Source organism: Scophthalmus maximus, chromosome 2 (genome assembly GCF_022379125.1).
Source record: "Scophthalmus maximus strain ysfricsl-2021 chromosome 2, ASM2237912v1, whole genome shotgun sequence".
NCBI classification, from domain to species: Eukaryota; Metazoa; Chordata; class Actinopteri; order Pleuronectiformes; family Scophthalmidae; genus Scophthalmus; species Scophthalmus maximus.
The window spans coordinates 23,713,136-23,726,920 of NC_061516.1; the positions used below are offsets into that span (position 1 = coordinate 23,713,136).

General features: G+C 47.5%; 1 protein-coding gene across 1 annotated transcript in view; it reads right to left on the reverse strand.

The window, feature by feature from the left end:
* The window catches only part of zbtb16a (zinc finger and BTB domain containing 16a), a 124,577-nt gene that overhangs the window by 63,196 nt on the left and 47,596 nt on the right, over positions 1–13,785 (reverse strand). The window contains exon 3 of the mRNA XM_035625974.2: positions 12,543–12,640. Coding sequence (XP_035481867.1) covers positions 12,543–12,640 — 98 coding nt within the window. The remainder of the gene's footprint in view (positions 1–12,542; positions 12,641–13,785) is intronic.

A 13,785-nucleotide genomic window follows, 5' to 3' on the forward strand; every position in this document is an offset into this window, starting at 1 on the left:
TGTGTGCGCGCGCGTGTGCGTGTGTGTGTGTGTGTGTGTCGGTTTTACAGGCGAGCTCGACGCACGTGCGCGCGCGCGCACACAGCAACACAAATCCATACTAGCCACAGGCTCCTCTCCAATCTATTTTCTGCTCAGCTGGTTTTAAATGAAGTTATTATGACTCATTAAAATGCCCACAAGCTTGTGGAAGTCGGCCAATTACGATTTAAATTTAGCCTCCTGCTCTCACAACCTCATCTCCCCCCAGTGCTACCTACCTCTCATCGCGGGCGCTGCTTATTTTTCTTCCCCTCTTTGTTGTTTTGCTTTTAGAAAACCTTTAATGACCCCCCCCCCCCGAACACACTTGCCTCCGCATGCATGTCCCAGGGCCTGTCAGATAAGGACACGGGGCCTCTGCGATCGGAGCGAATACATTTATGTAATAATGACATAATTACATGTCGAAGACAAAGGGTAATGCAGAAAAAACGACAACAAGACAAAAAGGCTTGTATCGACATGTGCAGTCCAGACTGGAACAGCAGCACCTCCTCCGAATGTGGCGCACACCACTAATTGCCATACAGAACTGCACCGCTGGACACATTCTCGCACGCACGCACGCACGCACGCACGCACTTTTAGTCATTATGTAACTGTAGTTTTTTTCCCCGTAAACTGTGATTTGACGTGGTTACCTTTGGTTTCACGTTCTCGCAGCAATTTGGGACGCGCGGTGAGGAATTTCGTACGACACGTGCGCGGGTCCTGTCGTCACCGCCTGCGTGACGTTGGATTGGCCCGTAGACGTTGTGCGCGTTTCTTCTTCTGTTGTTTGATGCCGTCTCAACTTCCTGCGATTGGTGGGAAAGTCTGAACAACCCAAAATGTGTTTTCACACTGCAATCGAACTGAAACATTGACGGCATCGATTCTACAAGTGTCCGGACTGTGCACTCGGTGTTTTGATGATGGCGGCGGCGGAAACCTTATGACACATCAGTCTAAAAAAATCACCGACAGGTGTCTGTGACGTGCGGATGCCTTGAAACCGAGCTTGACTTTGGTCTGAATCACTGTCACGGAGGGCTCGCAGTCGTCCGGACACCGCTGCCCGGAATACCTGGAGATTAGACCGAGCAATTCCACCTGATCCTGCTGCATTCCCCTTGAGCAATGTTCACTGTTCAGCCCGTACACACACACACACACACACACACACACACACACACACACACACACACACACACACACACACACACACACACACACACACACACACACACACACACACACACACACACACACACACACACACACACACACACACACACACGACCTGATTTAACATCACACTCTGGAGCAAACGTATGTCTGCAGCCTGTACATCTTCTCCCTCCTTTCGAGTTAATGGTAAGCAGTGTGTGTGTGCGTTTGTGTGTGTTTGCGTGCGTGTGTGTGTGTGTGTGTGTGTGTGCGTGTGCATGGCCCACCACATGTGCGTTCCCCGACAATGTCTGAGCCTGATTTCTGTGTACACGTGTGTTTATGACTGTGCGTTCTACAGTATCATTCAAATTTCCAGGAGAGCAAATGAATTGGCAGCCTTTTGCAATAATTGACTTTTACCACAGACACACACGCGCACACACACTCGCATTAAGCACACACAGCGAGCGCTGGCATCTCTCTCTCCCTCTCTCTCCCTCTCTCCCAGACACACACATGCTGCTCGCTGACAACAAAGCTGCTCGGAGGAGGGAGGGATGATGAAGCGAATCCAAAATTCAATCGCCTGTGTTCTTGTTTTGAGCAGAAGGCACACGGTGTACTGTACTGCGAGAGGCCATAAAACTCTCACTCTCCAACCAGAAAAGGGAGAAGAAAAAAAACAACAAAACAGGCAGTGACATTTCAGCAATCACCCTCCATCAAAACACTTTGTCTCGCATACAAAAATACGACTTGGCATCAGAGCGGAATACCAAATCAGGCCCATTAAGGGAGCACAGGGCCACTGGCTACTAAGCAACCGAAAAGGATTTTAAAGCTGCAATATCCCCGTAATAAAAGGAATCAGATCAAGTCCTTCCCGGCTCCTTTCTTCTTGTCTGAAAATAGAGAGGGCTGCAAAGTCAACTTTGAACGTCCCCCGTCGAAACCTTTTTTTTTTTCTTTCTTCTCCCCCTCGATCGACAAGCTCTGTGAGTCACCTGCCACCGGAGGAAGCAGAGCTGCGGCAATCTGACGAAAGAGACTCGTCCCACTTGTTCAGTAACTTTTCCTTCAGATGACGTCGCCACGTTTCTAATTCAAATGCGACCACGACAGACGACCTGCTGGACACGACCGCGTGCAGTATGGATCTTTACAGTGTCACCTGTTGATTTTTTTTGGGGGGCATAGAATTTAATATTGTAATTTAACAATTGTTATTCGACCTGAATTATTGCTTGTTTTGATTGGAATTTTTTTCTATTTCTACGTGATTATACATTCATTTGATTGTATAAGTAAGATGAGGTGAAAATTCTGTACCGGAATAATAATAATAATAATAATAATAATAATAATAATAATAGAAATATTGACTTATGAATGTTCAAATGAATCAGTTACACGTCAGTTTTGGCAGGAAGATTTTGCCGACGCCGCTCACATTTAACAAATCAAACAGGAAATGGAAAAAGTCATTCCTGCCCCTATCATATTTCTCGGGGCACGTGATGCGACCGGGCTGTGATATGAAAGTTTTGGGATCCAGGCAAAAAAAAATAAAAAATCATCATACAGAGGATTTTGTTGTTCTCCTGTGAAAGGAGCTAAAAAGACCTCGCTGACTGTCGCCCGCGGAGCCCGAGTGAGCACGTTTCAAATCACCCGGCGCGTCAGATTTTCCGGGATATAGCAGCTGTTCCACGAGTCTTTCTGGAGAAAAGGAAAGAAGCCCGTCTCTGATTATCATCCACTTGTAGTGACTGGAGCAAAATTACATAATTATTATTATTTCTGCGGCTCTTTTTTAGGGCAGCCACAACCCTTTGAGGATGAGATTGGGGGAAAACGCTCTGAAAATGTTCACGGTGAATTTACACCCGACGTTTTCCCATTCAAACAAAAACCGCAGTGTTCCTCTGACCTGAACCGAAGCCGGATCTCGGGCCACAGACGGGACTGCGGATGCAAACCCTTATAGCACTTACTAAAACTTTTGCCTTCGAACATAATCGCGCTCATAGCGATTATGTTGCAGGGAAAACAGTTTAGTGGTATATGATTGAGTTTACCATTCATAAAAAAAATTATATATATATATATATATATATATATATATATATATATATATATATGTATGATACTTTTACACTTATTAAGGTCATTTAATACCAAAGTATGGTTTGTACTGTGCAGCACACAGCAGAACACATTATGGGACAGTGAGACCGCCTCGGCCAATCGGTGACACGTCTCTCAGCCTCTTCCAGGAAGTCGAGCTACAGGTGTGAGTCCGAACCCTGCTGAGCAAAATGACATCCAGGGCAACTGGACATGGAGTCTGGAGCACGTGCGGTTCCTGGCAGAGAGCGGTCAGACGGACAGCGAGCGGATCATCCCTCACGTACACTTTTCTTTTGGGGGGGGGGGGGGGGGGCTTTCATGTGTCATTTCTTTCAAAACACTGCGTTTCCAAGAAACCTTGCGGCGCAGGTACACCGAGTTCTGGGTAAGGAGCGCAGCTGCTCGGGGTAACACATTTCCAGTGAAGTCACATTTGCTCAGGACAGAGGTCTAACAAGTCCACCCCCCCTCCCCTCTCCGCTCTCCCCATCCACCACCACCCCCCACCCCCCCACCCCCTCCTCCGGCTCTGCCAGAGAAAATAAAATGTATCAGAGCGACAGCGACGCTGTAAGCATTATGAGTCCCACCCGCCACCTTGTGTCACCTCTCACTTGTCCTCGACGTGCCCTGCCGCTCATGTAATACAACCTAGCTGAGATTTGTCCAGTTGCATAATCCCATTGGTGTGCGGAGCAGGAAATCAACAGGTCACGGGGGAAAATTATATATACGCTGTGAAGATGCAGGGAAGGAGTCATGTTGTTTCTGTCTCTCAAGTTAATGCACCCAGGGAAGTGGTTGAGAGATATATATATACATATATATATATATATATATATATATATGCATGAGAGAAAATCAGCTGTGGTTTTGAAAAAAAAATGTACATGCAAACCACTTAACACTTTGGGCCATAATCTTTTTTTTTTCTGAACTACTTCTTTTCCGACTACTTGCTTTTAATAGCACATGCCCCCCCTCCCTTGAGTCTCCTGTCTCTCTTCTCAGTCATGCATACACACACACACACACACACAGACACACACACTCAGACACACACATACACAGTCAGACACATACACACAAACACATACACACACACACACACTGACACACACAGTCAGACACACACACACACACACACACTCAGTCAGACACGCACGCACACACATTTAGGAATTTGTGGCCTGGAAGGCAGTCAAGTTTCATTAATTTCTGGGTTTGGGTACAGTACAGTGTGTTCCTGGACTCACATCTGCAAGCGATCATAAATGCTGGAATGCTGGCAGAACATCCAGACCTGCCGGCACAAATATGTCGTCATCACTGTGAGGGAAGAGGCGGCACGGGGCCAAAACAGCCGACCGGCCCGTCAGCCAAACAGACGAAAACAAACGCCACGGAGATGGGAGCAGGGACAAAGAGCGGGGGGGGGGGAGGGGGGACCGACCACCTCGGCAATGCTCATGTCCAGATTCTTTGCATTTTTCCTCGTCTAAACACGCCGGACATCTACGTGGGCCGTTCACTCCCACGCCGCAGATTAGGATCCGATTGGAACAAAGCTTTCAAATTTAGGGAGCCAAGATGAACATCTGGTCGGGGGCAGCGGGAAAACAAGAGCTGGGGCTGACCGGCACGTTCACAATAAGTGAATGTGTCCTCTATTTGCCTCCACATCAGGCCGTGATCGCGTCATCGCTTTTTTGCTGTTGTGGTTGTTGTCATTCCCGCTTATTGATGTGGAAGGGCTAAAATGCCTGTAATTACATCGGGGTCCCAACCACCGGGGCGGCGCCACTGTCGGACACGTTCTCGTTCTACACAACGCAGTGAAAACGAGGCCCCCCCCGCCAACTGAAATGTTGTAAAAGACTTAGAAAAAAGAGTTCCCCTTCAGGCTGGACGGACACACTATCCCGGAGTGCAAAAAAAACCCCACTCTCCCTCTGTAAATACACTGTACAGGCTGTACTGGCTGACTAATGTACAAACCAAACACATGCATACCGGACTGATGAGGCCCGAGTGACACACCAGCACACGAGTGCCAGCACACGCCCCCGAGGGCCAGGAGACGCGTCGACGCAAAGTCACGTCTGCATCTGCGATCTGGAGACTCGGAGATAATTAAAAAAAAACAGTGTCTTTGTGTATTACTTTGTAGTATTATTCTATTGATGTTTGAAACATTTTATTATCGTGGTTTGCATTGGTGTATAAATCTTTCGTCTTTAAATTCACGCGTAACATGTTGTTTGAAAGGTGCCGCATACTCAAATAAAGTTTGATTGATTGATTGAGGAACTGGGGTTTTTTTTTTGTTGTTTTTGTTTGCTTATTATTGAAATTACTGTTTGAATTCTCTCGTGAGAATACATTTTTTTCCGCCCCGGCAACCGATTCGGCCTGGCGCGCTCCTCCCTTAATCGTTTTTGCCAGATTATTAAATAGAATCTAGGGGTTGAGAAGGATTTTCTGGTGTTCCGCAGGGAATATCAGATCCGAGGAGTAAACATGGAACTTGGAGCCAGACCAAGCAACCGGTGCCAAATTTCGCTGATAAACGCTGAGCGGACATATTCATGTTGAATCCTCGACGGGTGCATAACAGTTTGACACCGGGGCCCCTCCCCGGGAACATTAACCAAAGGTTCGGGACGAAATGATCTCTGCTGAATTCAACGGAGAAAAGCGAGCAATTCGTTCAAATGTGCGAGCGGCCCGGTGAGTCCTGTGCTGTAAATGACACAATGTCCGTTTGCTTTTCGCACGACGGAATACAGGTAATCCGCATTGTTCTACACTTCCAGCGTAGCCGGCGCCCGGCAACACGAGCGAGACCAGCGCTCCATTCATATCACGTCACTTTGGGGCCTCGAGTGTGAAGCTTATCCTGCAACTGGTGGTTAAAAGAAAAATATCTGTCTCTATATCACTCACACACACACACACACACACACACACACACACACACACACACACACACACACACACACACACACACACACACACACACACACACACACACACACACACACACACACACACACACACACACACACACACACACACACACACACACACACACACACAGGGCTAATCCGACAACGCTTTACTATGTGTACATACTGTAAACAGAGGATTAACACTCCTGAGCCATAAAGGCCGTGAGATAAAATAAAATGAAAAAAAAAGGCGGCGGCAACAGAGATGCGTGCATGTGTTCGGAGTCATTCTCTCCATTTGTAATCTCATTACGCCGCCGCATCGATTCTCTCTCGGAGAACAACAGCAAGAATGTGAATCATATCATATCTTTCCTGCTCCGGTCTTGTTTGACGATTCGATTTTTTCTCTTCACCTCGTAAAGGAGCAGTTCGGCAAAACAAACAACCGGGCAGGTAAACTTTGCTCTGCTGTCCAAAGAAAAGAAAAAAAGATTGTGGAGATGAAACGCTCTTGTAAAATGCTGATAAGTGCATCTTGAGTGTTTTCTTTTTGTTACGTGTTTTTCCAGAAGCCTTTTTTTGTTTGTTTTTTTATTCAATAAATGAAGCCAAACTTCTTAAATGTTACATGTTGTCTAAACACAAGAGCTTTGGCTGAATAACACGTGATGGAAATCGAGCTCTAAGAATCAATAAAAAGATTATGAATCAGATCAGGAATCCGACACGAGCTTTAGATACTCGACGGTCTGTGTCGTTGGTGCTAATAAACTTTGAATTGAATTTAACCCGTAGACGTAAAGCTGCAACAGTTAATAATAATAATAATTAGTAATCGACTACTAAAAGAATCGGTTCAAGTAGCTTTTATGAACACAATTCTGTGATTTCACCATCTTAAATGTGAACATTTCTGGCTCCATGAGGTGTTTCATAATTGATCGATTAATCCAGGAAATAATCGTCAGATGAATGGACACTGAAAATGATCGTTAGCTGCAGCCCTATTTAGAATTACTTTTTATTATCGCTTGATTTTATCGATGTGTGATCTGGGTCAAAGTTACGCAACGCTGCTCGTGCTGTCCACCTGATGTGGGGGAAAAAAACCTGCTGCTGTCATTGGGAGGAGAACAACATCTGAGACCCTTTAAAAGGCGCCTGAGTCACGGCCCCGCACGACCCCATCTGCAGCACCTGTCAAACACTAAACGTCAGGGCACAGAAGAAGAAGAAAAGGGGGGAAAAAAACAATGTGGGGAGAAGGACTGAGACAGAATGAGACGGGAGGGAGGAAAAAAATAACTAGCTGGCACAAGGTAGACTGTACATACTGTACCCTCGGTGGTGGCAGGCGGCCCAGACTGGCGAGGCGCCAAAGTCCTCTGTGCAACAAGCACAGGCAGGCAGACAGACAGACAGACAGATAGACAGACAGATAGATAGACAGACAGACAGGCAGAGAGACAGATAGATAGATAGACAGACAGATAGATAGATAGACAGACAGACAGATAAATAGACAGACAGACAGACAGACAGAGAGACAGGCAGACATACAGACAGATAGATAGACAGACAGATAGATAGATAGACAGACAGACAGACAGATAGACAGACAGACAGACAGACAGAGAGACAGGCAGACATACAGACAGATAGATAGACAGACAGACATACAGACAGATAGATAGACAGACAGACAGATAGATAGACAGGCAGACAGACAGGCAGAGAGACAGACAGACAGACAGGCAGAGAGACAGGCAGAGAGACAGACAGGCAGGCAGACAGATAGACAGACAGACAGACAGGCAGAGAGACAGGCAGAGAGACAGACAGGCAGGCAGACAGATAGACAGACAGACAGACAGACAGGCAGAGAGACAGGCAGAGAGACAGACAGGCAGGCAGGCAGACAGACAGACAGATAGCGAGTGAGAGAGAGCAGAGTGGAAAGATGAGGGGAGGAAGGAGGAAGCGGCGGCGGCGGCGTCTGAAACGCTCCACATCCACGTGACACGCTGCGCATACCAAAAAGCCCCTCCACTCTCTCGCTTCATCTCCCCAATATTCTGTCTCCTCTGAAGCGAGCTGAAGGATGATGGCGGTGTCGGCGGCGGCGGCGGCGGGGGGAGGAGGGGCTGAGGTTGAGGGGTTCTGGGACTCGGTGAAGTGTCATCATTACAGAGAGAGAGAGAGAGAGAGAGAGACACGATAAAAATCGCGAGACGCGGCGTCAGACCGAGAAAAAGCCTTGAAAGTCAAACGGCGGAGGCGGCGGTGGAGCGGAGAGAGAAGAGAAATAGAAAGGGGGGAGAAAAAACACAACAAAAACTATCAAAGAGGCTTTTTGCCTCGGCGCTGTCTCTTCCCTAACCGTCGCCCCGTCTCGACAGAGGCGCGCTCGCCTCGCCCTTTTACGCCAGACCAAAGCGGCCATGAGTCAACACTGATGTGTGTAACAGCACAGGTTCAAGTCAGCGCCGGCTGAGGAAACAGGAAAAAGAAAAGAAAGACAAGACAGAAAAGTTTGTGCACTTGTGCCGCCACCGTTTCTAAAAATACACGCGCCCACGTCTCCCGCTCACTTGCCTCCGTCGAGGTTCGGCGTGCGCGGTTCCTCCTTTACTTCTTTCCGTTTTAACGCCATTGCTTTTCTCGTTCTTCACATTTGATCTTCCGTCAAACAGATTCTTTTTGTTCCCATTCACCTTCTTGCCACCGAGCACACGTTGTGAGTCGTCGTTGACCTTTTGACATTTAAAACTGCTGCTCATCTATTCAGGTAATGATTACCTCAGTGTTTTTTCTCAGCTCCTGGGAGACTGTACGTAATGTACGTACACTGGTATTCATACTTTGTGTGTCTCGGGCCTTCACGTCCCAAAGACACGTTCTCTACCTCTCCTCCATTTCCCGATCACCCCCCGTCATAGTTTTGAGTCTCGACCTGCATCTTCGTCCTTTTTCGTATAGTTTATGTCTTTTTTTTTTATTATAAAAAAGCAAAGACTTTTCTCATCTGGCCCCACGGAGCCGTGGTCTTGCGGTGCCCCGTGTCTGACGACCGTGACACCACTAGGGGAAAGTACAACAGATTTCACTTGGTGGTATTTGAAGAATCGGCCAAAAAACTCGCAGATTGAAAAATTGTATAGCCTCGGAAAGCTTTTAGTCGTCATGGTCACTTTGAATAACTGAGTTTAGAATTTGTTGTTTTTTTTTTACACATGCTGGCTCTGTTTCTAGGTCACGTGACCTATGACCTCTGTAACTCTCTCCCGGCAGAGACCCACCATGCCCCCCCCACCCCCACAAAAAAAAACAGGAGAAAAAATCCTTCTGACCACTAGAGTCATTATCCCCAGTTAACATTGATATTATTATATTCTGTTCTTGTTCTCAGATTTTTCGTTTTCCTTACTCTGCGTAGCTGCCTTGAAAGGCACTATATAAATCCAAGTTATTACAATTATTGTTATATCATCTCAGGTGTTTACACTCACTGCCGCACAGAAATGATTTCATCCACGCTCATTCAAAGCCGAGAGAAATTAATACCGGAGAGATAATTATACATCACCTTGTTCTGCTTCCTCGGATACAGGCCTAAATTTGTATCCTCATAATAATAATAACAATAATAATAATAATAATAATCCCTTTTTCATCATCCACAGGATCACATAAATAACTGGCTGCTTTAAAAGGGTTCTTAATTGCTGCTATCGCCCAAAACGCACGATAACCACAAGACCTGCATTCATTAGAACAGCGGCAAATACTGAATAATGAGTAATACGACGTAGTTGGACATAATGATACGTCGGTGCAGTTACTCTGTGCCGGTAAGTGCTGGCTGAAAAGAGTTGTGAGCAATACAATAACAACATATAGTTTAAGGCAAATTACTGCACACACACACGCACGCGCGTCAGAAATAGGCAACAAGTGTCGGAGCACACTTGTGACCTTGCCTCGCCCTCAGCTCCCACTTTGTCATAACTGACAATTTTGAATTCGAGCTTTCCCCTTTCGCCACTGAACTGTACAGCACGACGCGACATCGACACGGGAGGCTTTTTTCGGGGCTCGACATCTGCCTGTGGAAGCCCGTGTACCGCAAGTGAGAGACACACACACATATCTCCATAACAACCACCGTCCCATTTTGTTCCCATGGCAGAGCTCTCTCTCTCTCTCTCTCTCTCCTTTTCCGCGTTGACAAGTGAGTGAGACGGGGAGCGTGCGTTGTTGCTTTGCGGCGGGGGCTGCGAAAAAGCGGGGCCGTCATTTCTAAATAAACAGTGGATACCTCCTCAGAGCCACGCTTGTGTTTGACACGCTGAGCCGAGGTGCCGCGCCGATTCGCCGGCACAGCGTGCGCCCGTCATTCATCTCTGTCGCGGCGTAGCGGGAGTGTCAGCATCCGTCTCCAGTTCGTTGTTCAGAAATGTGGTCGGGATGCAAACAAACAAATGATCTGGGCAATTATTGCATTTCCGGATGCTGAGAGTCGAGGAGGAGGGGGGGGGGGAGTGGCTGCGTCCTCGCCGCCCATAACGATGATGCCAAGTAGACAAGTTAGACCAATGAGTGCGACGGCTGGGAAGCGTGCAGCGTCCCAAAACGGGGGGCTCAATCTCCGCGCCAACGTCAACACGTGGATTTGGGATCCTGTGTGTGTGTGTGTGTGTGTGTGTGTGTGTGTGCAGGAGGGGTTCCCTCAGAGGTCCCATGGCTTTTACAGTGTCTCAATAAACCATCTGCACTTAGGGCCTTAGGACTGAGGAGCTCTTTGCTGCCTATAAAAAGCGGCCCATGCCATTAAAGCGGTGCGGCACTAAGTAGGCTCAGAGCGCAGGGACTGTTGGCACGCGTGTGTGTGTGGGTGTTTTGTTTTTTTTCCAGTGTCAGGCTAGACCAATCAATGTGTCCAGTGTTCTGCCTTTCAGAGCCTCTCGTGTCACATAGGTGTAAGAGTGACAGGACGATGATGATGTGCAGGCACCCGCTGCGTCGAGCTTCGCCCGGGAGCTGCTCAGAGTCACTTGGGCTGAAACAGTTATTTAATCCTCAAATCGCCCAAAACTGGGTTGTGCTCCACATTCACATGTTCTAAAAAAACAAAGCACAACACCCCCCCCCCCCCCCCCCCCCCCCCGGCGTTATTTATAGCGAGATAAAGCATGTGTAAGGCAAGTTATGAGGTGCAAGAGTCCAATCCGCTGCAGTTAAGACTACGAGAGTGAGCATGTAAATCTGAATCATGGACGTTGGATGTCATGAAGGAGCATCCGCGCAATATTCGCCACGCTGGCCCGACTGACAGCCTGCCGCAGTGTTATCATGTAAATAAACCATCAGAATGAAACACCTCCAAGGACGTGGAAACTTGCCCAAATGCAGGGGCTGTCGCGACCACCGAGGAGGCGCGGTTGCATCCTTGGGAGGGAGATAAAATGTAGAAGGTAAAAAAAAAAATTGAGAGGCAACGTATGACTCGGCGGCACTCGGGTGAGCGCATTACCGAGGCCGAACAACGGCGGATACAACAGATTCGGATTGCCACCAGGAACTGCAACGCACGGCACAAACTCATAAAAGACACAGTCATTGTTTCCTGGGGAAGCGAAAACACGCGTTGTGTCGCAATGTCGGTCCCCTTTCGCTCCCAGAAGTTTGGTGCCAATCCCCAAACGGCGCTTTTTCTTCGTGGAGGCAATTGGGGAAATGAGAAAATAATAAAGTTAATATTCTGGTTACGTCGCCGGCTTGTCGAATATTTGGTTGATAGGTGCTGGATGATTCTGACCCTTTGACCTCCAGCGCTTCTAAAAATCCTGACCACATTGAGTCGGCAAACTCGCCAATTTCATTCATAGGCCATATTTTGTGGTAAATGCAGACTGATTTGAAAAGTCTACACGGCCTAACTACGCATGCATTTAACTTCAATGGCCGGGCCAGACAGTTTTACTGTACAGCCCAGTAGAACGATTGGGAACAAGTTGGAAAGTGCCATAAAGAAGAGAAGTTTCAAATTTCAGTTTTTTCCCTCTTGCATATGAGCAAAATCCCGAGCGTTTCGCTATCTAACGCTTACACACTGATAATACATAATCTATCGCTTAGACTCTCCATCAGTCATTCACTAAACCCAGCAGTGATAACAGGGGGGGGCGAGATGCTATCTCAGCAGTATTCGCGGAATGGGGTTGTGGAATTTGTAATTCGGGTGGGTGTCTTCGATTTCTCTACCTGAATGAGACAGCAAGTGCATCCGTAGACGGAGGCTGTCCAGGAAGCTCTTCCCACAGAGCTCGCAGCCGTAGGTCTTCATTCCACTGTGCATCTTCCTGTTGACAGAGAGCCAAAAAGAAAAAACAACACATTATTATTTGGAGTGCGTTAGACAGTTGGTCTCGGACAAAGTGGCGTTTTCTTTTTTTTCGGCTGCACAACTGGTGACCTGGGAGCACGGCGAAAGGCTCGGCCTTCTTTTGCAGTTCGAGGGGAGAGGGGGAGGGGGGGGGGGGGGGGGGGGGGGGGGGGGGGGGAATTTGTCACACTCCATAAATCATACCATCGACACATAACAATAACCGTCAGTGTAACAAGCCGTTCCAACTACAACACACGTTCTCATGCAGGGAAGCACCAGACCATGACGACTGGCTGCTGTAAATCACAAGATGCTGTTCAAGCGGAGGCATCGTGTCGACTGCCTGCGCATCTCGAGCGCCGCGGATGGATAAGATGCTTGACGGAATAGTATATTCAGGCAAGCGCACAGAGAACAGCTCTTTATCCTATCAACCATTCATAGGCCAGTTTTTGACTCCTGCTCTCTGAACCATACGGTGACTTGTGGCTTGAAGCCACATCAGATCTGCGATGGATTGTCTTCCGGACAGTCATTAGGATGTAACACGGTTTAAGTGCAACCGGTTCAGACAAGACTAAGGGTCAGTATTTGATTAGGTGGCAAAGGCCTCGGAGGTGGGGTAACTAAATAACATCTGACAACGTAAAAGTCCATCCTCACAACTCTCTCGGTTACAAAATCCCCAAAGACCCCACGGCTTATTGCAAAGCATATTATTCTTGAGAGGTATCTGAAAGTGCTCCGAAGCAATTAAGGTGACACGAATTGCCAAACAACTGCCACGGTGCCTTGAGCCTCCCCGAGAACTTCAAATACCTCGCCCTGAGAGCGGTGCACAAAAGGCACACGCATGCCGCGACTGGGAGGATTTTTATTTTCTTTTTCCAGGTTGGTGCGCTTTTTGGGATTTGACACGATCAACCAACTTCCAAAACTGTTGCCCTTACACACAGTGAGACTCCGAAGTCTTCATATTGTTCGATGACGATGTCAGATTCAGAAAATAAAACACCACATATAATTCCTTGAGCAAATGATGAGGCTTTGGTTGGATTGGAATGTTTCCACGTTCAAATATTGTCGAACACTTCCAATGCAAAGTTGAAAATATATTTA